The 23,973-nt window shown below is 45.6% G+C and overlaps 1 protein-coding gene across 2 annotated transcripts; it reads left to right on the top strand.

Moving 5' to 3' along the window:
- Positions 1–5,153: 5,153 nt before the first annotated feature.
- Ms4a1 (membrane spanning 4-domains A1) lies at positions 5,154–19,976 on the top strand. Of its 2 annotated transcripts, XM_010633070.1 has the most exons (8): positions 5,154–5,199; positions 9,382–9,462; positions 13,767–13,941; positions 14,388–14,507; positions 15,254–15,310; positions 16,716–16,952; positions 17,688–17,789; positions 18,732–19,976. In XM_010633070.1, the coding sequence occupies exons 3-8, from the start codon at positions 13,783–13,785 to the stop codon at positions 18,945–18,947; spliced, it is 891 nt and encodes a 296-aa protein (XP_010631372.1). In that variant the 5' UTR covers positions 5,154–5,199; positions 9,382–9,462; positions 13,767–13,782; the 3' UTR covers positions 18,948–19,976. The 2 variants fall into 2 exon arrangements, with proteins under 2 accessions (XP_010631372.1, XP_010631370.1); XM_010633068.1 differs by lacking the exon at positions 5,154–5,199 and having other exon boundaries at positions 9,295–9,462.
- Positions 19,977–23,973: the final 3,997 nt, after the last annotated feature.

Here is a 23,973-nt window from a genome sequence, read left to right as displayed (position 1 = left end):
GGGGGAGGGGGAGGGGCATGAAGAGGAGATGGAGGGGTAGAAGGGAAAGATGTATTTCGAAGGATCAAAATATTCCATAATTAACTCTTTGAAAATTCTAATAAAATACAAACCTCTTTGCTCCACTTCAGGTTATGAAAGAGTAGTTTACACCAGAACATTTGTTTACTACTTGGGAAAAGAAATTAAATGAAAACGTGTGCTCCATGTATTAGCGAACAGGCCAGAGCTGGGTAGATCTGTTTCTTAGCTGAAATGTTCTCTGAGAGCCTCACCCAAATTCAGATTTCAATCTCTGTTACAATCTTAAGGACAGAAAATTAACCCCCCAAAAATAATAAAGGAAACACTACAGATATGTAAAGACAGGATCAGAACTAATTTTTTTTTAATTTTTAAACAGAAGAGAGGGAAAAAAATGACAGAAAAACATACAGAGTACTACAAATGATCACAACTGTCAACAATTAGTTCTTGAAAAATATTAGTAAAATATACACGACCTTTTCTCTTCCACGTCTGGTTATGACATAGTCCTTTATATCAGAACAGCTTAGTAGAGTTCACTTCAAGTTCTACTTCACTTAGTAGAGTTCACTTAGTAGTTCACTTGATTATTAATATATCAAAAAAATCCCAAAAACTGCAAAGCCAGAGCAACCAGGATTTGAAGTGCAAAGATGACAAAAAGAATTATAAGCACTGAAGTAAGTTCAACGTTCTCCACCACTCTCCTCCTTGACGAGTTTGCAGATTCCTAGACTCCTGGGTGCAAAGCTCAGAAACCAGGCTGACTGGAAGGAAGTTAAGATGCCAGAGGCTCAGCAGAAAGGTCAGCAGCCACGCCCAGCTGCCTCGACCTGAAGACAGCTGCTCCTGTGGGTCCGCAGGCTGAATGAGACCACTGTGGGCTGCAAACACACACTCATAAAACGTTCTTTAAAAAGATAAACAATAAACCCTTTCTCTTACAAGTTACTAAAAAAGACCACTAAGGAGGAGGGAGGGGTGGACACTGACAGACACTGCAGGATCGCATTTGCAAAAGAAACCAATACCCTATGATTAAGAACATAGGGAATAAAACAGCCTCAAAAAATGAAAATTCATCCTGGAATTATTTTGATCTATGACAGAATCAACATAACCTTCCCCTAATCTAATTGTCTGATGGAAGGTCACTAAGTCATTTCTAGAAGGTGATAACATAATTTATAATTCCTACCATTTTCATAAACTATATTTACTGGGTTAAAAATACTAGTCATACCAAAAGATTGGACTGAATGTCAGAAACACTAAAACAAGATCATGGAAATGAAGGTGATCAGGGCAGCAGAGTCATTAGTCATAAACTTACCCATCATCATGGCTATCTGTCGGGAGGAGGACACCTTAGATGCTATTATCTGAGAATTAATTCTGATGGAATTATAAAACTGGAAACTATGCTAACTGAAATTAAGCATAGGCAAGAAATGGGGTCAACAGCATTAAGCATCAGAAGAGAGAGGGGAAGGACAAGAATAGGTACAAAAGAGAAGTGGACACCATCAAAGCACGTTATATGCGTGCATGAAAATGCCACTGTGAAGTCTAACATTCTGTATTATTAGTGTGCACTAATAAATTCATAACTAAATGTGTGTGTGTGTGTGTGGAAAACAGAATCAGTATAAACTACTGAGACTGAAGCCTGAAGAAGCTTCCTGTAACGGGAAGTGCATGGCGCAGAAATGTAGAATATAACCTCTGTGTATATCTGGAGATCCAGGAAAGAGAAAAGCCAAAATAGTGCCATAGCAATTATTTGAAGGGGTGACGCTAATAATTTTTCTATCCAGGGAAAAATACAAGGGGCAGATACTGAGGTTTATGAATCACAAGTAGGAAAAAATTACTAAGGGAACAACTACCTATGAATGAAAAACAGTTAAATTGATCAGAAAAAAAGAGATAAATCTTTTAAAAACCACATCTGGGGGATGAGTGGTTGCATCAAAACCAAAGGGCCAAAGTAAACTGTCGCGGTTTCTTCTCAGTTCCAGGCCCGATGGAGACCCGAGCAGGTGCGATGACATCTGTAAAGTTCAGGCGCAAAATGATGCCAACATGGACTTCTATGCCTGGCAAACCTCCTACAAAGAACAAAATGAAAACAAAAATCCAAACTGTTATGGCTTAGACATAAAATGTCCCCCCAAAATCTGAAGTGTTCACAAGCAGGGCTTGTCATTAATTCCATCTGTCGTTAATTCATTGAGTTCAAAGGGGTGGGTTGTGGGGATGGAGCCTTGGGACTGTACCTGCTCCTTGGCCCCTTCCTCTCTGGCTCTCCCTCCTATCCTCCTTCTCCTCCTCCTCCTCCACCCTCCACCTTCCAGAAACACTAAGCTAAAACATGTTCTTAAATATTCCAGAAGACAAGAGATACTTTAATTCTATTTCACACCCTTTCCTACTTCTGCACCACTTTAAATCCCTACAAAATGACTTTTTTCAAGTTAAATTATTTGGTTTTTGTTTTTTTTGTTTGCTTCTTGTTTGGTTGGTTTGGGGGTTTTGTTTGTTTGTTTTTTGATTTTGGGGGGTGTTTTGGTTTGGGTTTGGGTTTGGGTTTTGGTACTGGGGATCAAACTTGGGTCATTGAGCTTGCAAAGCAGGCGGCAGAAGGAAGTTAAATTTAAAGATGATGAAAGGGCTAAAGGTGTAGGGAAAGTGGGAAGGGTAGGGGAAAGGCAATAAGGGAAAAGAAAAAATAAGAGAAAATGAAAAAAATGGAAATAAAGATTTGCAAATGAGGAGGGGAGGCAGGGTGAAAGGAGGGCAGGGACAAGGGAAAAAAATGAGAACCAAGACCTGTCATGTAGAGATACAAGATCCCAATAATGAATGTAACTGTACTGTATAATGAAAATATACCAATAAACTCAATGAGAAATTAAAAGTTTAAAGATGATGAAAGGATAAAGGTAACAAAGATTAAATAATTGGTAAAATATAAAATAAATTAATATAAAAATAAAGCCAAAAAAGTCAATTCTTGAAAAGACTAAGAAATACATAAATTACCTCTAACAATTATTCAAGAAAAAAGAGGGCCAGGGGTTTAGCTCAGTGGTTCTGTCATCTGCCTTGCAAGTGCAAGATCCCAAGTTCAATCCTCAATGCCAAAAAAAATAAATAAAATTTTAAAAAGACCACAGACACATACACAAATCAAAAAACAAACAAAACAAACAGGGCCGGAGATTTAGCTCAGTGTTTCTGCCACCTGCCTCACAAGTGCAAGGACCCATGTTCAATCCCTGGTACCAAAAATAAATAAATAAAAAGACTTGTTGAGGTAGGTGAGACTCACAGAGCCTTTGTGAATTTTGTGAAACCCACCTATCAAAACCAAACCAAAGCCACCTGCTGTGATGAACACAGAAGAAAGCACAATAACTGGTTAGTCTGATCTCTAGCAAAAATTCATAATTTAAAACTTTCCTCAGCCAGGGATTTAGTGATTCAGTGGTACCTCACCTGCCTTACAAGTGCAAGGTCCTGAATTCAATCCCCAGTAAGAGAAAAAAAGAAGAAAACTTTCCCTCAAAAGAGGAAAGCAACCCTGAGGCAGATTACTTATTCTGAACATTTACGAAAGAAATAAAAGCAAGCTTATAGAGTAACATCCAGAAAACAGAAGAAAGAACACTTGCTAGCTCACAGGCATTTGTGAGACAGTCACAACCATGACACTAACTTACCGAGATATTAAAGATAAGGAATTTAACAGGCAATTCTGTCTTGTGAACTTTGTGTAGAACGCAAAAACAGAATGCCAGAAAATACAACCCAGCAGTGTATATTCGGATGGATCTCAGCCAAGTCCACTGATATCAAAAGCGCACAGCTGACTTCACATGTAAAATTCAGTCCGCAACAGACCTAAGTGGGAAACTAAACTGTGAAGCTTCTGGAGAGGGGAGGGACTTAGGGGAATATTTCCACACCTTTGGAGGTGAACTAAGCCATCTTAGAACACACAAGGGTCTAAGCATAAAAGTGAAAAAAAAAATGAACAAACTAGTTCTACATAAGAAAAAGAGAAAATCAAACCAAAACCTCATCAAGAAAATCATGAAGAACATGGAAAATAAGGCACAGAATAGGAAGCCTTTTCCCAATGCATATATCTGGCCAAGAAGCCATATTCATTCTATATTAAACATTCTTGAAAATCAGTAATAAGCAGGCAGAAAAATTTTAAAAAGAGTTGCCTGAGCGCTTCATAGAGGCAGGCTGACAAATGGCTAGGGGACACGTAAAAACACATCACATTCCAGTCGTCAGAGAACGGCAAGTTTGAATCACTATAACCCAGCAGTTATCCCAATGACGAGCACCGGCGATAACTGCTGGTGAGAACGTGGAGCAACTGGAACTCTCACGTGGTTTCGGGAGATCAACCATCTCGACAAACTACCTGGGCGAATTTGAACAATGTTAAGCATATACCTACTTCGGGCCTCACAGCAGACATTGATGAAATTATTTCCTGTGAATAATTTAGGAGTCGTATTATTTCCTAAGAATTTCTTATATCCTCTGTCCTACGCTGTATCACAGCAGCTGGAATGTCCGGATGCTCACATCCGTCTGCATTGGTCTGGCTCCAGAGCACTGCAGTCGTTGTGAGATGGGGTCTCTCTGTGGCCTATTTAACCCTAACTTATTCTGGTCAGAAAAACCACAGCTGTGCTGATCCGTGGCACCTCACCTTTTTCTCTTCTGTCACAGGGAATCCTGATGATGCTGCTGACCTTCAGCATGATTGAATTGTTCATCTCTCTGTCCTTCTCCATTGTGGGATATCACTTAGACAGTTGTTAGGAATGGAAATAAAGATGTGGTGTGATGTTACCTCTAGGAGAACTCTGTGTGTGAGGAAACCCAGGAGGAAGCCGGAATCTGGAGGCACAGAAGAGTGATTCAAAGGGGCTGGGGCTGGGCACATCCACCCCCCAGCGGTATCACCATCCTCTCTCCCCAGAGAGAATGACCACTGGATGTCACCGCCTCTGCTAGCCACACAGCCTCTTGACTGCAGCACAGCACTGTGAGGCCACCTCTGTACACGGACGTGAGCCAGAGCCAGGACCAGGGCCCCACTGCTCCCTGATTCCTCACCAGCTCCTGCTGCTCTCTCCATGGGTGAGAACCCACGTTGGGTGGGAGAATGGTTCAGCCCAGGGTCTGAGGGCAGAGCTGGTTCATTCCCCAGCACCACACACACCTATGCGCATGCACGTGAGAAAGGAAGAATGGTTTTGCCCGCAAACTTAACTTTACATGAGCGTGTCCACTAGAACAGTAACAATAGCAAAGCTGGGAGTGAATATTGGTGGAGCTGCTACTGTGTCCCAAGCACCGTGCTAAATGCTATGCCCATCACCCCTTCCTCTCACATCAACTCTAGCAGGTGGATTATTTACTATGCCCAAAACACGGAAACTACGGCACAAAAATAGACAAGTGATTTGCTCAGGGTCATGAGCTGGCTGTGTAAGCAGGCATCGCCTGGCTCTGGAGACCTGGTCTCCATCCTTGTGCCAGTCCCTGCCTCTCGAGCTTTCTGAGTTCAAATCTCCTCACGGCCTTCAAAACTACCGAGTTGTCACTGCACATTAACATGAGTAATATTTTCCCTAAAATAGCTATGTTTTCCAAAATAAACACAGAGAAAGGCAGTGATTTCTGTGCTCACTCATTTCTGGAGAACAACAGTTCCTGACTTGACTGCCGCCTGAGGAACTTTCACAGCCCCAGCCACCACATGCAAACACCCACAACAGTCAGGTTCGCACAGGGGGCAGGCAGCGGTGCTGGTTAAAGATGTACAGAGGCTTCCAGTGCAGGGCAAAGCTTTAACACAGTGGGAAGCAACTGTACTCTCTCAGTGGCTTTGCGTGTGACCTGTGGTATCTCATATCCTATATCCCGACAGATGTAATCTTTTGAAAGGGGAGAATAAGTTGTTATTGTTAAGAAGATAATTTGGGCTGATGAACTCCTAAAAGGGGGTCCAGAACCCCGGGAGATTCCCAGACCATTGGGAATTAATAATATTAATATATTAACATTAATATATTGCCTCTACGGGTACAAAATTGAAGCTCCAAGTAGCTAACTTTTCTGAAACCATGAAAGAAGTGTAATTTAGAACCAGGGTGTAATCAAGACCCTTAATTCCCACTCCCACATGTAGAAAAACAAAAACTTAGCACACAGAAAGGAACAAACTAACAGGCCTCTATTTCTGCTGGACGGAGCTTGTGACTGCAGGGACACAAGACTTGGGAAGAGGTGAAGGTCGGGAGCAAAGCTGCTGGTGTTTACTTTCCCACGGAGTGGGGCTCTGCTGAAAAATGTCTGACACCCCCGCGATGCTCAGACGTGGAAGGTCTGAGATGTATTCAAGACAGACATCCTGACAGCGTGCACTGGCCGTGGCTTGGGCCACACCGAGGTTAAAATGTCATTTCCCCACGTTGAGCTGTGGGGCTTGAACGGACCGCTCAAACTCTGTGAGCTTAAATTCCTAGACTAAAATGCAATAAGATCTTTTCTCTACTCAACTGACGTGCACCTGAAAAGAAACGGGTGAAGCGGTTTCATCAGCACCAGCAACTTGAAGCCCACTTAGTAGCTTTTTAAATCTTATAATTGAGATTATCTTGCTTTATAAATGTCACATGTTATTGCTTACTAGCTGTGTGAATTGGGAGGAGATCCCTTACTTCCTGAACTTTAGTTTCTGCTATTATAAAGCAGAATCAATCGGTACTGTATATGTCGGAGTGCTTTTAATGTGAACCGTGCTAGGCACTCAAGTAAAAAGCCAGTCGAGGCTGCTTTCCTGCTAAAGATGTAAAGCAGTTCCTCAGAACAGAGCTGTGAGACTGTCAGCTACCTGAGAGTGCACTTTCCTTAGGACGAATCACTTACGAGAACATGGTGATTTTTTTACCTGTAACCAAATTGTAGATTTATTCGATATTCAGCCTCTCCCTAGGCGTCTGCATCTCCTTCACCAAAGCCCTCCAACAGCAGAGACACTGTGAGGGTGCAGAGAGCAGAGCTCCAGCCTCTGAGGGTTACAGGGGGCAAGGGCTGAGTGTGGAGGACACAGCTACAAATGCGGCAGAACACAGACTTCCTGAGGGAGGAAAAGGCTAGAGGGTAGGTACCCAGAGGGCTGCGAGATCTGGGGAGTGCACGAAAGACAAGTTTGCATCAGGCAAACATTGCGTGAATATTAGTGTACTTTCATGTAGATTTCAAGAGATTTTCTTGGGGAAAGAGAAGACCACTAGATAATAAAAGACTAAATCAAAGGAAAAACTTCACAAGTATAGACTCAAGAAAATGTACTCAAACTTTAAACAGAAGAGAAGGTTATGGATCGAAGGCGCTAGCGACAAACCGTAACTGTGGGGGAAATTTCGAACCCTCATGCTGAAAGACAGTCCAAATCGGCAAAGACGGAGTAAAAGTTCAAAGTCCACTTGGGAGGAATCACGTGGCGACCCTTCTAAATTATCTCACTGGACACACAGACTGTAATAACAAAACCCACGACTGGGAGACAAGGACATAAGCAGAGAAAAGGAGGCCAAGGACCGGGTTGATGAGTCCGCTCCAGCCCTCTGAAGCCACACGCTGCCAGGACCAGACCGGCTCCCACACCCACGGCGGGAAGGCCCACATCCCTGACCTGGCGCCCTGACCCCGAGCCCTGCCGCTCAGTCGCCCGAAACTCACACCGGAGCACTCTGGTCTGGATGTGTTCCCCGCAGCCATGTGTCAGCAGAGTGGCCCCCAGGGCAGGGGTGCTGAGAGGCTGGGTCCCAGGACTCCAGCATCGGAGTGGAGAGACGCAGTCACCGTGGAGGAGGGCTGGCTACCGCAGGCGCAGGGCCTGGTACGGGTGTCGGCCCCTTTCTCCCTCTCACATGCGCCTGTTTCTCTCGCGCCGTCTTCCACCATGGAATTCCACAGCATGAAGGCCCCCGCCACGTGTGGGAGCCTTGGCTTGGGACTTCCCAGCCTCCTGAGCTGTAAGAAATAGATCCGCATTCTTCATCAACTCCGCAGGCTCAGTTATAATAGCTCAAAACAGACGGAGACGTTGTGTCACGATCGCCCCAGCCACCTCCCACTCGAGCACTTCAGCAGAGCACAGGGACCCACAGTTGGGCGTCAACAGCCCAGGCCCCTCTTCCCTGGAGTTTCTGAGCGCTGATAAGTGGCGTTTACTTGAGCTTTCTGGATGTTCCAAGAGTAGCCTGTTCTCCTGATGAACTGCTCCAATGACGGAAAGAATTTTTTTATATTGCACCAAAATCAACCTCCCTGACAGCTCTTCTCTTCACTGTTCTAACCCTGTAGTTTCAAACCGTCATAAAGACAAGCGAGGCAGAGGAAGAAAAGAGAGAAGAAAGAAATAGATGGGTTACCCTAAAATAATGGAGCTGCCATATCTCAACTCTTCTGTTTAAAGAAACAAATAATGATATAACTACGGGTCCGTCCTCTAATGAAGCAAAGCAAAGAACAAGGGAATTAAAAGTACTACCTTTGAACATAAAGGTTGTGATGGAGGTGGACGTAATAACATCTTTAGGCAAATCTTCCACTTATTCACCCCTAATGTTCAGACTCTCCTGACACCACAACTTTGTCCAATGGATGTAGCACTAGGCTTCATGGTCAGGCGGCTCTGATCCATGCAGGGGAGAGGACACTGAGAACTCAGGTGTGGCTGAGAAGGATAAGGTGGGTCCATGGGTCAAAGTGCTACTTCAATTTGTGGACCCCAATATGACAGCTGAATCTTGCTTCAAGCTTCTGGTTCACGTTCTGTGACACCGAGTTACATTGTAGGCCACTGAGTGAGCAGAGGAGGACAGTGTTTGGAAACCCTAAGTCCAGCCCTCCTAGTACAGTGCTCAGTGATTCCTGCATCTCTGCACGGATGCTTCCTCCCCACCCACTCACCCCTACAGTGAAGCGAAAAGGCAGGTCTCACCAGCCCATCTCTGGAGAATTTCTAGGCCCTGCTTGCCCTAGGGGGCCCACCATCCACACCTGCTGACAGGGTGGGGGCTGCAGAAGTTCTTCTAATTAAGGTAGCATGTAGCACCCCATGCAGTCCCCTGGGGTGTTTTTTAAGAAGTGAAACCTCCTGGTAGGGCAAAAAGGTTTTTTGTGCCTACTTTGGCTTCTGTCAAACCGAGGTAACTGGAGCAGAGCACAAGGTATCAGAAGCTACTGACTTCCTGTCACCTGGGGTCCATCTGAGACCCAGGCCCGGTCTGCCCATTCCCCATCCAGGACTGGAGAATCAGACACGCAGAACTGAGCTCAGCACAAACACCTAACCAGCCCTTGAGCCTCGCAGCCTCAGAGACCCAGGTAAGGAATCTGGGGGCTGGAGGAGACCATGGGTTGGAGCAAGTGGCTTCGGAGGCAGCGCTTTACTCTGGGCTCCCCATCAGGCTTTCCAATAGGGTCACGGTCCGAGCAGAGCCCTTTCAAGGCTCACTACCCACCCACTGCCTTAACCTCTTGTCCTCTCAGACTTACCCTGGAGGGCAACTGTGAGCCCCTCCACCGCAAAGTGGAGCCCAGCAGTTTGCAGATTAAAGCGTGCTTTTCAATGGGGGGTGTCCAGCAGGAGCTCCCCCACGTACAAGCCATACAGCCACCTTGGTCCTCGGCCATTAAACAGGGCAGTAGTAAAAACCACTATGAGGCTTAAACAAGCTAAAATACAGCGGCTGTAAGAACACAATTGTGGCCATAGGAAAATAACTCCAACCCCTTTTCTGTAAATGCTAGGCATGCACCTAGGTGATGTTAAGCCTCGCAGGCTAACATTTTCTACAGGGGTTAGTGGACATCAAACTGACCACAAAATCCTGCCTCTGTCCCATCGCCTAAGAAGCCAACAGTGGAGAGAAAGTGGGCACTGGAGAAGGACACTCTAACCACGGCAGTGGGATTAATCTTCATTCTCATCATGGTTTCCTGAAACCAGAGAGAGACAGAGACAGACAGAGAGGGAGAGAGGGAGAGAGGGAGACTGATTCCTTGTTTCCCTTAAAATGACTTGATCTCCCCACGGCTGGTTAGGTGGGGTGAAACTACCACCTTTGGAACCGGCATCCAAACCTGCCCAGAGGAAGTTAGCTGTGCTGACATCAGTCCAGTGTCACTCTCTGAGCTCGTGGTGTGCGGGAAGCAGCCCCCTGTGGGACCCCGAAGGGCACCCCACTCCCTCAGGAGTGCACACTCTTGAGAGGAGTTGCAAGTCCGTGGTGAGAGCGCGGCCAGGCTGAAGGAGAGGTTACTGCAGGGGGTTGAGGAGGGCAAACAGCAACCCACGGGTGCAAACCGGGCACAAAGGCGCAGAAGACGCCTCCAGCGGTGGCTCTGGCAAGGACGGCGCTTTGGGCCTGTGCGAGGCCGGGCTGCAGAGGCTCAGGTGCGCCGGGAGGGAGGGCGCCCCTCGCCAGCAGCGGCCACAGGTCTGCTCAGGCTCAAAGCCTATGTAAAATGGTAAGAAGGTGATGGAAGGCAAAATAAAAAAGGTATTTGCACTAATCCAAGAAAGAAAATAAGAATAAAACTTTTCAGGTGACGCTGGGTATGGAAAAAAGACCCGAGCGCATGTGCACTGCAGAGCCAGGGGTCACGGAGAGGGGCCTTCGGGTAGGAGGCGCCGTGGTGTATTTTAGCCATCAAAATGGTCCAGTATAATAGTTATTATTTGAGGTTTTGGTACCTTATCAGTGGCAAACTATTTCATGTTCTAAAAAGAATAGTTTGAGGGCCCAGGATTTAGCTCAGTGGTTCCGTCGTCTGCTTCGCAAGGACCAAAAAAAGTTAAAAAAAGAAAAGAATAGCTTGAAAGGGGCACGGTAGCTATTTTCCTAAATGTATAGAGAACACAGGACTGGACTAACTGCTGCAGAAGGCCGCAGAGTAAGGGACGACAGAGCAGGGACGAACTGACCTCGTGGAAAGGTGAGTCGCAGCACACAGACAGGGAGAGGAAGTCAGGCTGATCGTCCTCAGTGACCAGGAGGCCGGAATGGATAAAAATGCAGAGCTACGGGGAGAGGGAGAGGAAGTTGAGGTAGTAAAAGTCAGGCGGCTCTGAACCCCTCAGTACGTGACAGAGCTAGTGGACCGAACCGTCATTATTCAAACCAAAACCCAGAAAGGCTGTCAGCTCTTCCGTGGATGGGCACGGAGATGGTGGTGCCTTCACGTAGTGAAAAGGATCGGCAGCAGTCGCTGTAATGCAGTAGGGCGCTGTGTGAGCACGCGAGTCCTGAAGCGGTGTCTGTGCTGAGTTTTCCATCGGTGGAAACACCATCCTGCTGTTATCACCTCTGCCGAATGTCGAAGCCTCCCCTTCTAACCCGCCACTGGTCTTGGAGTGAATTACGAGCTGGGTCGTGTTTCAGTGGCTGTGTGTATGTACTTTTAATGCCAAGGCAAGGCTGTGGGGATCTACAGTACCCTCGGGAGCCTGCGGGGTAGTTCTAGTTTCCTGTATTTCCATGGAGTGAAGCCTACATTAAAAGGTTCATCTCGCCAGTGATGACACTGCCTTAATGAGGCAGCTGATGGGTAAGAAGAACATTAGAACAGTAAGAATCCAGTCGTCTCCTTCGGTCCGAACGATTGGTGGCCTCTGCTCTTGAGCCCCTCTCTACCAAAGCTGCCCTCTGGAGAGGAGTGCAGCTCTTTCCCACTCATTTGGTACTTGCTGAAAGACGCTGGGAACGTAAACTTCCCTGGACCTCCATTCTGACCACCAGGATCCGTCCGCACTCCCCTCAGGGGCTGACACTAACTACTTCTCCTCCTGGGTGGGTCCATGGTACCGAGCAGACCCTCGGGACCACGTGGCAAGGTGGCAGCCAGTGAGACGCACCCAGTCAGATCCCCTTCTCTTCCCGCCAGCCTGTGCCTGTTTTCAGCTGCTCCAGAGCACCGCATGGGGCCTGAGGGAGGAGGAGGAGTGCACAGGCAAAGGCCGAGCTCCTACGCTGCATCCCTGCACCGTGGTGCTTCAGGTCATAGGTCTGAGGCCTCCTTCCAAACCTTTGATATGTGTGTGAGTTTGAACGAGTTACCTAAATTCCTACCCTCCTTTCCTCTTCTCTGAAACAGAGCCAACTCTTCATTCCTTGCCTATTCTGCAGGGGTCAGAGGGGATGTCTCACGCAAAATCTCTTTGTACCCGTAAAGTGGGAGCAAATGGGAGAGACTCCCACAGGTCTCATGCAGACCTGCAGCTACAGCTCCGTGTGATGCTGAGAAATAAACTCCAGTGAGTGATCTTGCCCTCGAAGGCTCTTCACATGAGTTACATTCCAAGGCCGAACAGGGGACCCCAAAGAGAAGTTTCCCAAGGCCAGGAAACACTCAGCAGAATCCTGACAAGTGGGTGACATGAATAAATGAAAATGAATGAATACCAAAAGAAAGTATGGAGCAAAGAAGGCTGAACAGTCTTAGATGGTGGAACTGCAAAGTTGTTCATTGTCCTCCTCCTCAGAAAAGAGAAGCCCCTGCAGCGTACCAAGAAGGATTTGCTACACCCTGTCACTCACATTAGCATCTCTGTAAGAGGCACATTGTTCTCATCTTCCAGGTAGATAAAACAGTAATACCCAGAAAGTTGAGAACAGCCATCGCTGGGGATTTAGTCCAGTGGTGGTGCACTTGCTAGGCCCTAAGTTCGATAGCCAGTGCCAGAAAAACAGAAAAAGAAAAGAGAAAACAGCTACTACTTGCTCACATGGGTGCTCTACTTACATTTATTGTTCCTTCAGTAATACTTATTAAGAAGTTACCAAGTCCAAGCATTATTTTAAATACTAAATAAGAGAGAACAAAATCTCTAATTTGTTTGATTTTACATTCTGTGGGAAGAGCCACAACCAACCAAGATGCAAGGATGTAGTGAGGAGAGATCCAGCACGAGGCTGTGCTGCAGCGTGTGGGCCAAAGGCCTTGCAGGAACCAGCACTGCGGCCTGGGAGACAACGACAGAGCCAGTGCCTCCTGACCCCACGAATGTACAGCGTTCACCGACATCTCAGGGCAGATCGAAGGGTTTCCGCGCAGCCTCTGGCACTCCCAACTCATAGGCACTTGAGCCTTCTGGATGGGACCTGCTCAAGGTGGCTGAGGTAGAGCAGCAGAGCAGTGCGGACCTTCCTCACCTCGCCCTCAAAGGGTGCCTCAGGCCCTTCACAGGGGTCAGGGTCAGATAAGCACCAGAAAACTTCAACAGAAAATACCTTTTCCATCATTAAATGTCAGCCGGGTGCCAGGGGTGGAAACGAGACTGTGGATGGGTGAGGGGCACGGAGCGTTCACCTGGCAGCCACAAGGCCCTGGGTCAGCCCCCAGCACTGGAAAACGGGGAGGAGGAGAAGGAAATTAAGACTACCTGTGGATATACATGATGCGCAGCACTTTATTCAAAGCTAGACTGTGCCCAGAATGCTGGCAGACTCCCAGCACCAGCTGCGGGCCCCAGATAGACCCTCCGGATCCTTCCTTGGCCCTTGCAGGAGGCCCCTAGGAAGCAGCTCTGTCGACGCTCGGTGACACGTGAGAAAGGTTTGCTGAGAGACACACACAAGGTCACTAATGTCTCATCCTTGCTCTCCTCGTTCATTGCTTTATTTTAGGAGCTCTGAGGACAAAATGGCAACATCTCAAAATTCCGTGAGTGGAACTTTTCCAGCGGAGCCTACGAAGGGCCCTATTTCTATGCAACCTGCTCAAAAAGTAAACCTCCAGAGGGTGCTGTCGGCAGTGGGCCCCACGCAGAGCTTCTTCATGAGGGAATCGAAGGCTTTGGGAGTAAGTTAGTTCCACCCCTGCCCTGGGTCCATGCCCTGGAGATGCACGGGCCCCACTGCCTCCGTGGCCCATGGCAGAGTTCAACTCAGTGTGAAGCTGTGAGACCTGCCCAGGGTGCTCTTCACTGGGGCCAAACCAAGGATGACTGGAGACATTATCTCCTGGGTCACTTCACAGTGGACCCGGGTCACCATTTGGTTTGGACGACTCTATGTTAGGGGCCTCCTGTCCAGTCTGTTACGAGACCCCCAGCATAACCCTGCTCCTTGGAAATGACCCCTGGGTGGGAAACAATTGACTTGGAAAGGAAAGAAGCAAAATGCTTGGCACCTCTCCCCCTGGCTGGGCATTTTGTGTGGACCGAGTCAGGATCCAGGGCTTCGGACAGGGCCTTTCCCACCCAGCACGTGTGATTGTCTCACGATCCATGCCCGCTTCTCTCCCAGGCCATCCAGATCATGAATGGGCTCTTCCACATTGCGCTAGGAGGTCTGCTGATGATCCCCACGGGCGTCCATGCGCCCGTCTGTGTGGCTGTGTGGTACCCTCTCTGGGGAGGCGCTATGGTGAGTAAGAAACAGCGACAGCTATGGGGCAGTCAAGAACACGTGCTCAGAACACACAGGCTGTGGGCGAAGGAAAGCAGGACAGGAAGTAGATTATCAAGTTAAACTAATTAAGTGGAAGAGACAGACTAAGCTGATCCGGGGGCCACTCCATGTGAGGCTGCACAGAGAGGGCACCGTCCACAGCTGGGCCTCTGGTGGGCAGGGAGGCACTAGGTGTGTAGCCCAGCGAACCCCTAAGTACTTTTTCATGCTTTGAAACAATAGAGCTGAAAGTAGAGCTTAATGCCCTGACCTTCTCTTCCCCGTCCTACTTGGAGACACAATTCCAAGGCATACTGTGACAGATGGGCAACCAGGGCTGGACACAGGCTACATCAGCAAGGGTTCGGGTCATTATGGCCACTGTCCATGCCTATCTGAGGCCCTGGACGAGAGGGCACTGGTTGCCTGGGGTATTGACAGGGAAATGTGAGTTCTGTCTCTGCTTCTACTGTGTCCCTAGCTACAAGTCCCTAGGTGGTTGAATGTCACGGATAAAATGTAGTTGCACCTGAGTAAGGAAATGGACCTGCTGAAAAGCAAAGGAACCTGACAAAAACGGGGGCAGAGCTCAGAGAAAGAGTCTGGAGGTGTGGACGACTTCTGCAACACCAGTTCGCAGTGTACAAAAGTGACCTCCCGGTCTCCTCCCCTCTGTGCCCTTCTCCCCCCCTCCCTCCCCACTCTCCTCCCCTGTTTTACAGTTTATTACTTCTGGATCACTCCTGGTAGCTGCAGAGAAAACCCCCAGGACAAATCTGGCAAGTAGCCTTGTGTCACATCCGGGAAGGGCCATGTTCTCAGCGGAAGGCAGACCCTAAAAGAGCTTTGCAGTCAGGGACTCTGCTCCAAAGGCCAAGGCTCCTCGTGGCTCTGTTGTGCTCTTACTCATCACAAACTCGAAAGCGAGATGTGCACTCTGTCTGTTCACACAAACAACTAATGCCAGAGCCCGTGAGCATGCTCGGACAGTCTTGTTGGGCACAGTGCTGCTTGAAAATGCTAGACCTTTCTGTTCTCCCAGATCACCATCAGGACAATGGCCTGATCAGCGCTGTGATCTACCCGAGTTAGAAGCTTGAGTTACAACCTTGAGCAGGCCATCCTATCTCCATGCACGTCCAAGGCTCCATCTGTGAGGTGGAGGAGAAAACTCGGGCTGTCAGGGATGACATCGGCAGGGGAGAAGGGGGGCAACGTGGCAACCTGTTCCAGAAGCTGGATGCAGTCTTGTTTACAGGACCCTCGGACAATTCCCGCCCAGGGAGAGGCCGCCCTCAAGAGCTCGCTGTTCTAGATGGGTGTGGAGGGGTTTACCAGCCACTTTCCTCTCCCGACTGAGTCAGTTCTGAGGTCAGGGAAGGATCGAGCAGACTGTGATGGCTCCTCTCCGGAGGAGGTCGGGGAGGGAGAAGCTGTTCATGAAGACCCAGTTATTCTAGTCCCCAAAAACTGCCAGCTCTTTGGCCAGGGGTGAATTAAGTGCTTCAGAAAATACTCCACAGTGGCCCCATCCTATTATGGGATGTGTCACACACATCTTCCTGTTTTGAACTTGAGTCACTCCTGCCCCTCTCTCACCTGTGCTACCCAGAGACCTTGGCCCGAGCTACTGTTTGAAACATCAAGACCGGGGCTGATTGTAGCCTATGTCAATAGAGTGGGTGGCACTGTCACCGTTGTGCTGCTTTTGTCTCAGTCCAGGGGCTTCCATCAGTGTTCCCTGCCCGCCCAGGCCTGCACCACCATCCCACTGCAGTGTGATGCAATGCCCTCCTGTCTCGGCCCCGCCTTCTTGTGCGGAGAGAATTACCCCGACCCCACCAGTCTTAATTTACTTGACACATAGTTACAGGTGGCTTAGTGGGATCGTGGTGGTGAAAAGTGCATGGACACAAGGCGTCACTCATAGAGCTTGGGCTTGACAAGCTGAGTGCTTCCCGGTAGCATGAAATGAAATGAGGAGGACAGAAAAATGAGCAACACAGGGAGCTAAAGATTTTATTTTATAGTGAGAAAGGCTCAGATGCACTGATAGAGGAACTTCCGTACGATTTAGGGGCGGCACCCTTGTGAGACAGGAAATAGCATCCGGGATTCCTTCCCTAGTTTATATTCTCCAAATGGAAAGCCAAGCTAATTAATAAATCTGTTCATCTGTTTCAGATCAGAGTGAAAGTAATACTGAACTCACTGACCCTCTTTGCGGCCATTTCTGGGATAATTCTTTTGATCATGGATATACTTAATATCAAACTTTCCCATTTTTTAAAAATGGAGAGACTGAATCTTCTGAAGACTCCCGTGCCATATATTAACATTTACGACTGTGAGCCAGCTGTTCCCTCCGAGGAAAACTCTCCATCCACACAATACTGTTACCACATACAATCTGTGTTCCTGGTAAGTGTGAGACGGGCTTTTCTCCAGAGAGGAAATGCCGCACGGCAAGTTTACTGCAAGTATCAACACTAGACCAGGTCTGAGTCTGCTCCTCATTGCCTGTGTGGCTTTGAGCAAGAATTTACCCATATGCTGCCTTGGTTTCTTCAACTGCAAATGGAAATGGAGCATTGTTTACTTTGCAGGGCTATTCGGAGGAAAAAATAGTTAACATAGACAAAGTACTTAGAACAGTGACATTTAGAAGGCACTGTTTACCAGTATGATTAATATAATCAGTGCTACTAATATTCATCACTGCACTGGAGGACTATGAAGAAATTCTGAAGATATTATGAACATCTCTTCCTTTGTGGAGTTTTTAATGTTGGGTTTGAAGGGAAAATACACATTCCCCAACTGTGGAGAAGTTTCCCTGGTGTGACACCACACCACATAAATCTGGACCGAATTTAATTTTTAACTCCACCCTTACTCTGCGGAATCGATTCTCAGACTGATTATTCCCACTTTACTTTCTTCAGCAGTGCACATAACCATTCGCTGTGAGCCTGACACAGTTAGGGTTGAGGTTATGAAGGTGGTGTCCTCTGGACAAGCTGTTCCCCAGCTCTCGTCACACACTGGAGAACCAACCTTTGAGTCATTTGGTTTTAGACAACAGCCACTCGGCGAGCCCCAGCTGTGCTCTCTGTGCCCTTACCACACTGACACTTTCGCTCCCGTGTCTTCCAGGGCATTTTGTCGGTGCTCCTGATCTTTGCCTTCTTCCAGAAACTTGTGGCAGCGGGCATCGTTGAGAATGAATGGAAAAGACTGTGCTCCAGACCCAAAGCCGTAAGTAGATGCCACTCTGCCCGTCACCACACTCTGGGTAGCCCATGTTACACAGCATAGCCTTCATGGAGAACAGGACCTAACGAGACACTGAAACTACACGCTTCACTAAAGATGATCTTCCACATTTCTAGAAAGCGGGAAATATCAGTGGTGAAGACAATGTCTTAAAATTTGAAAGGGGCCAGAGATTTAGCTGAGTGGTGCCCGTGCCTGCCTGGCAAGCGCAAGGTCCTGAGTTCAATCCCTGGTACCAAACAAAACAAGACAATGTCTTACGATTTGAAATCAGTCTAGAGTTCGATGGAGGATACAGGTCTGCAATAGGTGAATCTTCTCACTTTCCTTTCTTCTATCTCAGCCTCACAGATCTATGCGGACCACATAAAAGTGGAGGCCTGGGGTCCAAGCCTGGGTGAAATCACTGGTCCTTTGACTTCACCCCTCAGTGGCCTCTCTTCTTCCCGCCCCTCCACCTAATTCCTCTCCCAAAAAGACTCCAAAGTTGGGAAATATGAATACCCTAATGGTAGAGCTGCTAGACACTTCAGAACTACTTAGATTTTACATAGACAGATTTAAAATTTATTTTTCAAATGTAGAAAATAGGTAAGAAAGAGAAAATTGCTTCCCTGGGGTTATAATCACAACAGAAAAGCCAAAACTAGAATCTGGACTCCTCTGTTACTGTGGTGTTCCTCTGCCATACCATGTGCTCATTCCAGGCAGTGGCAAAGCCTGCAGCCCTCAAGGATTGACTCAGACTTGCATTTTGGTAAGAAAGTGATTGGACAAGGATCTGAGCACCTGGATAATTAGTCCTGGTAACTGGAGGTAAATAATGTAAGCTGCATAAAAACTAGGAGATACGTGATAGATATGCATAGAGATTACTGAGAAAGATGTCAAGATCAAGGTCAAGAAAATGTGTTTGTGTTCCAGAACGTGGTTCTCCTGTCAGCTGAAGAGAAAAAAGAACAGACAATTGAAATAAAGGAAGAAATGGTTGAGCTAACGGAAGTATCTTCCCAGCCAAACAATGTGGAAGACATAGAAATTATTCCAGTCCAAGAAGAAGAGGAAGAAATGGAAGTAAATTTTCCAGAACCTCCACAGGACCAGGAATCCTCCCCAGTAGAGAATGACAGCTCTCCTTAAACTGTTTCTTCCGCTCTCTGTTTCCTCCTTTCAAGCATTAGTGTTTACAGCTTTATAGAACAGCCAACCTGTTGAGGTCTTCTCTCTGCACACTTTTTCCACACTTCCATTTGCCATTTGCATAGAGTGAGCATAGCCTCCGGCCTCTTCGAGGGTTCAGAGAATGTAGCAAACGTAGCTGATCATTTTGTGATGCTTCCTGTTCAGAGCATCTTTCTTACACTGGAAAGTGGCAAAATAAATGCTGCAGAATATGATTTCCTACTAGATCTTTTTGTGTATAGATTTTTTAGTAGTAGTAGTATCATTTTAATTTCTTCACCAGAAATGGAAAACTGCTTCTGATGGAGATGTGACTCCTCGGTACCATCCCTAAATTGCCCTGAACTACTTACTTCCACATCTACATTTTGGTGGAGTCCCTTCTGCCTCATTGTTCCAATAACAATTAATAATAATAATAATCATGAGAATCAGTAAGGAACAAGTTCCATGTATCTTCCCATAGGGCTGCCAGTGTGGCAAATTCTTAGAGCCCCACAGCCCTTTCCAGAAGCTCTAAGTGGCCAAGACCCACCCATTATCTGTACAAATACCATAGCTTATACATCCTGGGATCTGTCTGTCCTCACTTCCCCCAACTCCTGATTAGGCTTTTGGTCGCACCATCTACCTACTTCTAACATCTACCAGAAGGATGACTGCAGGAAATGTCATAAGGAGGACCCAGATCTTAATAATCAATGCTTGCGTTTATAAAATACATTCCAGATGACCAAGTATCCTATCAAGTAATTTCATTTGATCTTCCACGATCAAGAAAGAATCTCCATCCTTATTTTATTTTACAAGCATTTCAGTTGACCAAATAAAAGTAATCTGTCATCAGCCATGGCTAGTAATTGTGAGAAGTTTGTTGCATACCCAGATCTTTATATTCAAATCCTGCTGATGTTGGAAGTAACAGAATTGTCTACCCCATGACTTCATAAATTGTTAGAGCCAAGTCAATAGGTTTTATCGAGAATCTACTCTCACCAAATTAAATAGGTAGTAAGAATCATAAAACACACAAAATCAGGTTTTACCTCTTGGGACTAAAAACACTCAGAAATTTAAAACTCTCAGCGAACTAGTCATGTCATTAGTAATGATTAGTAGAATATGTACAGTGTCTATATAATATTCTCAGAAACAACATTATGCTTGGAAACAGTATAACCAAAATTTCAGATCTCAGGCAATAGTCTCCTGCTTTTTCTTGCTCATGTTCAAAGATACTAGTGTCACACCTAGAAAGAATGAGGATGTGGGAAGACATCACTGTACTATGTCATCCATATGCTAAACTATACTGACCACCCACTTGCAAACCTGGGCAATATAATTTATACTCCTCGTGACATTTGTCACTTTGCTAAGGTATAATGGTGGGAGATATGCCATGCAACTAGAAAAAAAGGAGATATATATCAGTTATCTATGTTAAGCCTCCACAATTCACTCTAAATAAATAAAATGTAGTGTTTTGTCCACCACTGATGATTTCAGTGTGGGTGTTTCTAGTTCTTCTGTACTCCTATAATGTCCAACAGGAGGCTCTTCTGGTCTTGAGTCCACTTCCTGTAAAGCAATTCAGGTTTGAACTGTCTGACGTCAGGTCGCCAGTGCTCATAAGGACATGCACACCCTAAAGAAGGTGTTCACAGTCTCGGGTGTCAGTGACATGCCACTCACGCTCAGCAGTCCAGTGTCACTGGGACATGTGGCACATTCTCTTGCCCTGATTAGAGAAAAGGAGAACTACGCTAATGGCTGTTTCAAAATCAGAAAACCTTCAAAAATGCATGATTTAATTTCTAATTTTCTCCACTGCTGCAATATATATAAGAACCCCTTTCCAACACCAATGGCTTCCTCAAGAATTTCATTTGATTCATTTTTCTGATCTCAATTATTTTTTACCAGCTCGTAAAACTCCTTGTGAGACACTTTTTAATGCCTACTGACCAAGAATGAAACTCATGCTATGACTTTCCCCCTGGCATCCCTTTATCATTATAACATGAAATAACATTGGCCAATAGCAAACATGGTTTTCCCTAAAGTACAAAATATGTTCCCTGGCCTTAAATTCACTGTTTTCTGCCTACTTATTTTTGTAAAAAGTTTTATAGCCATAAAGGAAAAGAAATTTTAAAAATCAATTGCACCACTGATTAGGAGATTGACGTAACTCCTTTTGGTTTTCCTTGTTCATTTCTAATCCTCGTTCACAGTCAAGCCTCTCATCTCATGCTTTCCCAGAGGTCAGTCCATGGTCAGTTGGCTCCGTTGCTTGGGGGCCTGGGATGAAGCAGAATAGCACAGTAGGGAGCACACAGCCGAGCAAATCTCCTCAAATCATGGAGGCTGGAAAGAAACAAAGGAGACAAAGGGGCAGGGGTCCGAACATCCCCATCAAGGGTATAATTCCCAGATGACCTAACTTCCTGTCAGGGCCACCTCTGGTATACTTCACCACCTCCCATCAGTGCCGTGGATGGACCAAACCTTTAGTATAATGAGACTTGGGGGGGTATTTAAGAGCCAAACCATAACACAGGATAAAGGAAACCATTAGATGTAGAAGACCGTGCCTAAAGATGAGGAACGCCCCTAGACTCAAAGTCTGACTGCCTAATTTAAGGTGATAAAAACTTATTCATAAGAGATAACCAATTTGAATCCAAGAATATCCAATAGAAAAAGAAAACTCTCAACAAATAGTCATGGGATAACTAACAGCCACATGCCAAATAATGAAATTAGAAACCTAACTCACACAATATCCAAAACCAAAGTCAAAAGGCATCAGAGGCCTAAACGTAGGAAAAAACTACAGTGGACCCTTGACTTACAAACTCAAATTCATTCCCCGGGGCTTGCTGTAATTCAAGTTCGTAAATTGCCTTCAAAGTCTCTCTCCTATATAAATTTAGGTCATATTTTCTTCCAGGTAAATCTCTGTGTCCTTAGAGAGATGCTGGCCCAGGATTTCTCAATTAATCCCACACAGAAAAGGATGTTGTCATGTTCCTTCCAGAACTCTTTAAGGGCTAGATCTGTACCTGAGACCATCTGGAAGCACGAATGACCAGCATTTGGGTCATAACTCAGTATTTTGACAGTAAGTTAAAACTAAAATTTCAGTCATAACCCAAGTTGTACATCAGGCCGGTTGTAACTCAAGGGTCCAGTATATACAAAATGTAAGCTCTGTGACCTTGGATTAGCCACAGTTTCTTAATAATGACACCAAAACTATAAGCAACAACAGCAACAAAAAGGGTACATTGGATAGCATCAGAATTTTAAACTTCTGTGTTTCAAAGGACACTATTTTATTTAAAAAGAACAAATATAACCCACACAAGAGAAGAAATTTTGCAAGTTATATATATATATGCAAGATATATAGATATAGATAGACAGATATCCAGAATATTTAGAGGAAAGCTGACAACTCTACAATAAAAAGGCAAATAGCCTAATATTAAAATCACAAAGGAGGCTCAGTAGCACCACACCTGCCTCACAAGTGCAAGGTCCTGAGTTCAATTCCTGGTACCAAAAAAACTTGACAAAAGATTTAAATATAGATTTCTCCAAATAAGAAATACAGATGCCCAATAAGCACATAAAAAGACATTCGATGTCAGGCACTAGGGACTTGCAAATCAAAACCACGAAGAGATACTACTTCGTGCTTATGAGAATAGTTGTCATTTTAAGGACAGTCGCAAGTGTTGGTGAAGAGAAACTGAAATCTTGGATAATGTTAGTGGGGATGTAAAATGGTGTTACTGCTTTGAAAACCTGTTAGGGAATTCCTAAAAAACTAAATGTAAAGTTTACCATAAGACCCAGCAAGTTCACTACTAGGTAGGCAGATACTCAAGGGAACTCAAAACATGTGATCACACTGAAACTTATATATAAATGTTCATAACCATAGTGACTAAAAGTGGAAACAACCTAAATGTCTATCAAAAGAAGAATGGGCAAAGAAAATATGATATATCTATATGAGACATTATTCAGCCATCAAAAAGAATAAAGTACAGCAGCATGAACCTTGTGGAGGAAGTCAGATGCAAACAGTCACATACCGTTTGATTCCATTTATATGAAATGCCCAGAGTAGGCAAATCTATCAAGGCAGAAGAGAGATTCGTAGTTTACAGAGACTGGCAAAGAAGCAAATAGAAAATAACTGCTAATGGAGGGGATCTTTAGGAGAAAATATAGAATAATGATGTTTGCACAATCTTGTGAATATATTTTTTAAAACACCTAAAAGGATGAATTTTGTGATCTGTGAATCATATATCTCAATAAATAATTTTAAATGATACCCAGTGATGTAGACAGCAAAGAGCTGAAAAGTAGAATAATGCTCCACTGCTTTGCAAAAACATAATTGATAATATTAAAGCGTAAGAAGGAGCTCAAGAAAAGTAGAGCACCTCAGGAAACCTCGTGAAATGGGAAGGAGCTGAGTTAAATCTTAGAGATAGGCAGTAATTACATGGGAGGGGAAAAGAGGGAAGAATATCTCATGTGGGGAAAGCAGTATCTATACCAGAAAATGTCTAGTTCTGATCGCGGGCAATAACTGAGTATCCAGGGTAGGTGGTCACTTACTTCGGGATAATTAAAATTAAGGCCATAGAGGAAATCCAGAAGCATGCTAGGTAGCGTGCTGAGGCCTTTCACATTTGGACTTTACCTGGCCAGTGTCAGAGAGTCACTTGCGGCATCTGAGTAGAGAAGTAACAAACTCTCATTAATAATTTAGAAAACATGTGAGACAGCAGAAGTACAGAAGATGAGGGACCTGAAATAAAGGTTGGAAAGGAGGATGTGTAGATTTTAGAGGGTTTTTTTGCCTGGGTGTTAGCAGTCTAATGACCTACGGACGGCTGTGAATGGCTTTCCCAATGTCCCTGATCCTCAGACAAATATTTGCTCAAAGCAAACCCAC

This window comes from Fukomys damarensis, unplaced genomic scaffold (genome assembly GCF_012274545.1).
Source record: "Fukomys damarensis isolate Sample0158 unplaced genomic scaffold, DMR_v1.0_HiC HiC_scaffold_27, whole genome shotgun sequence".
NCBI lineage: Eukaryota > Metazoa > Chordata > Mammalia > Rodentia > Bathyergidae > Fukomys > Fukomys damarensis.
The sequence above is the reverse complement of the archived record's forward strand: the minus strand, read 5'-3'. Positions and strand labels throughout refer to the sequence as shown.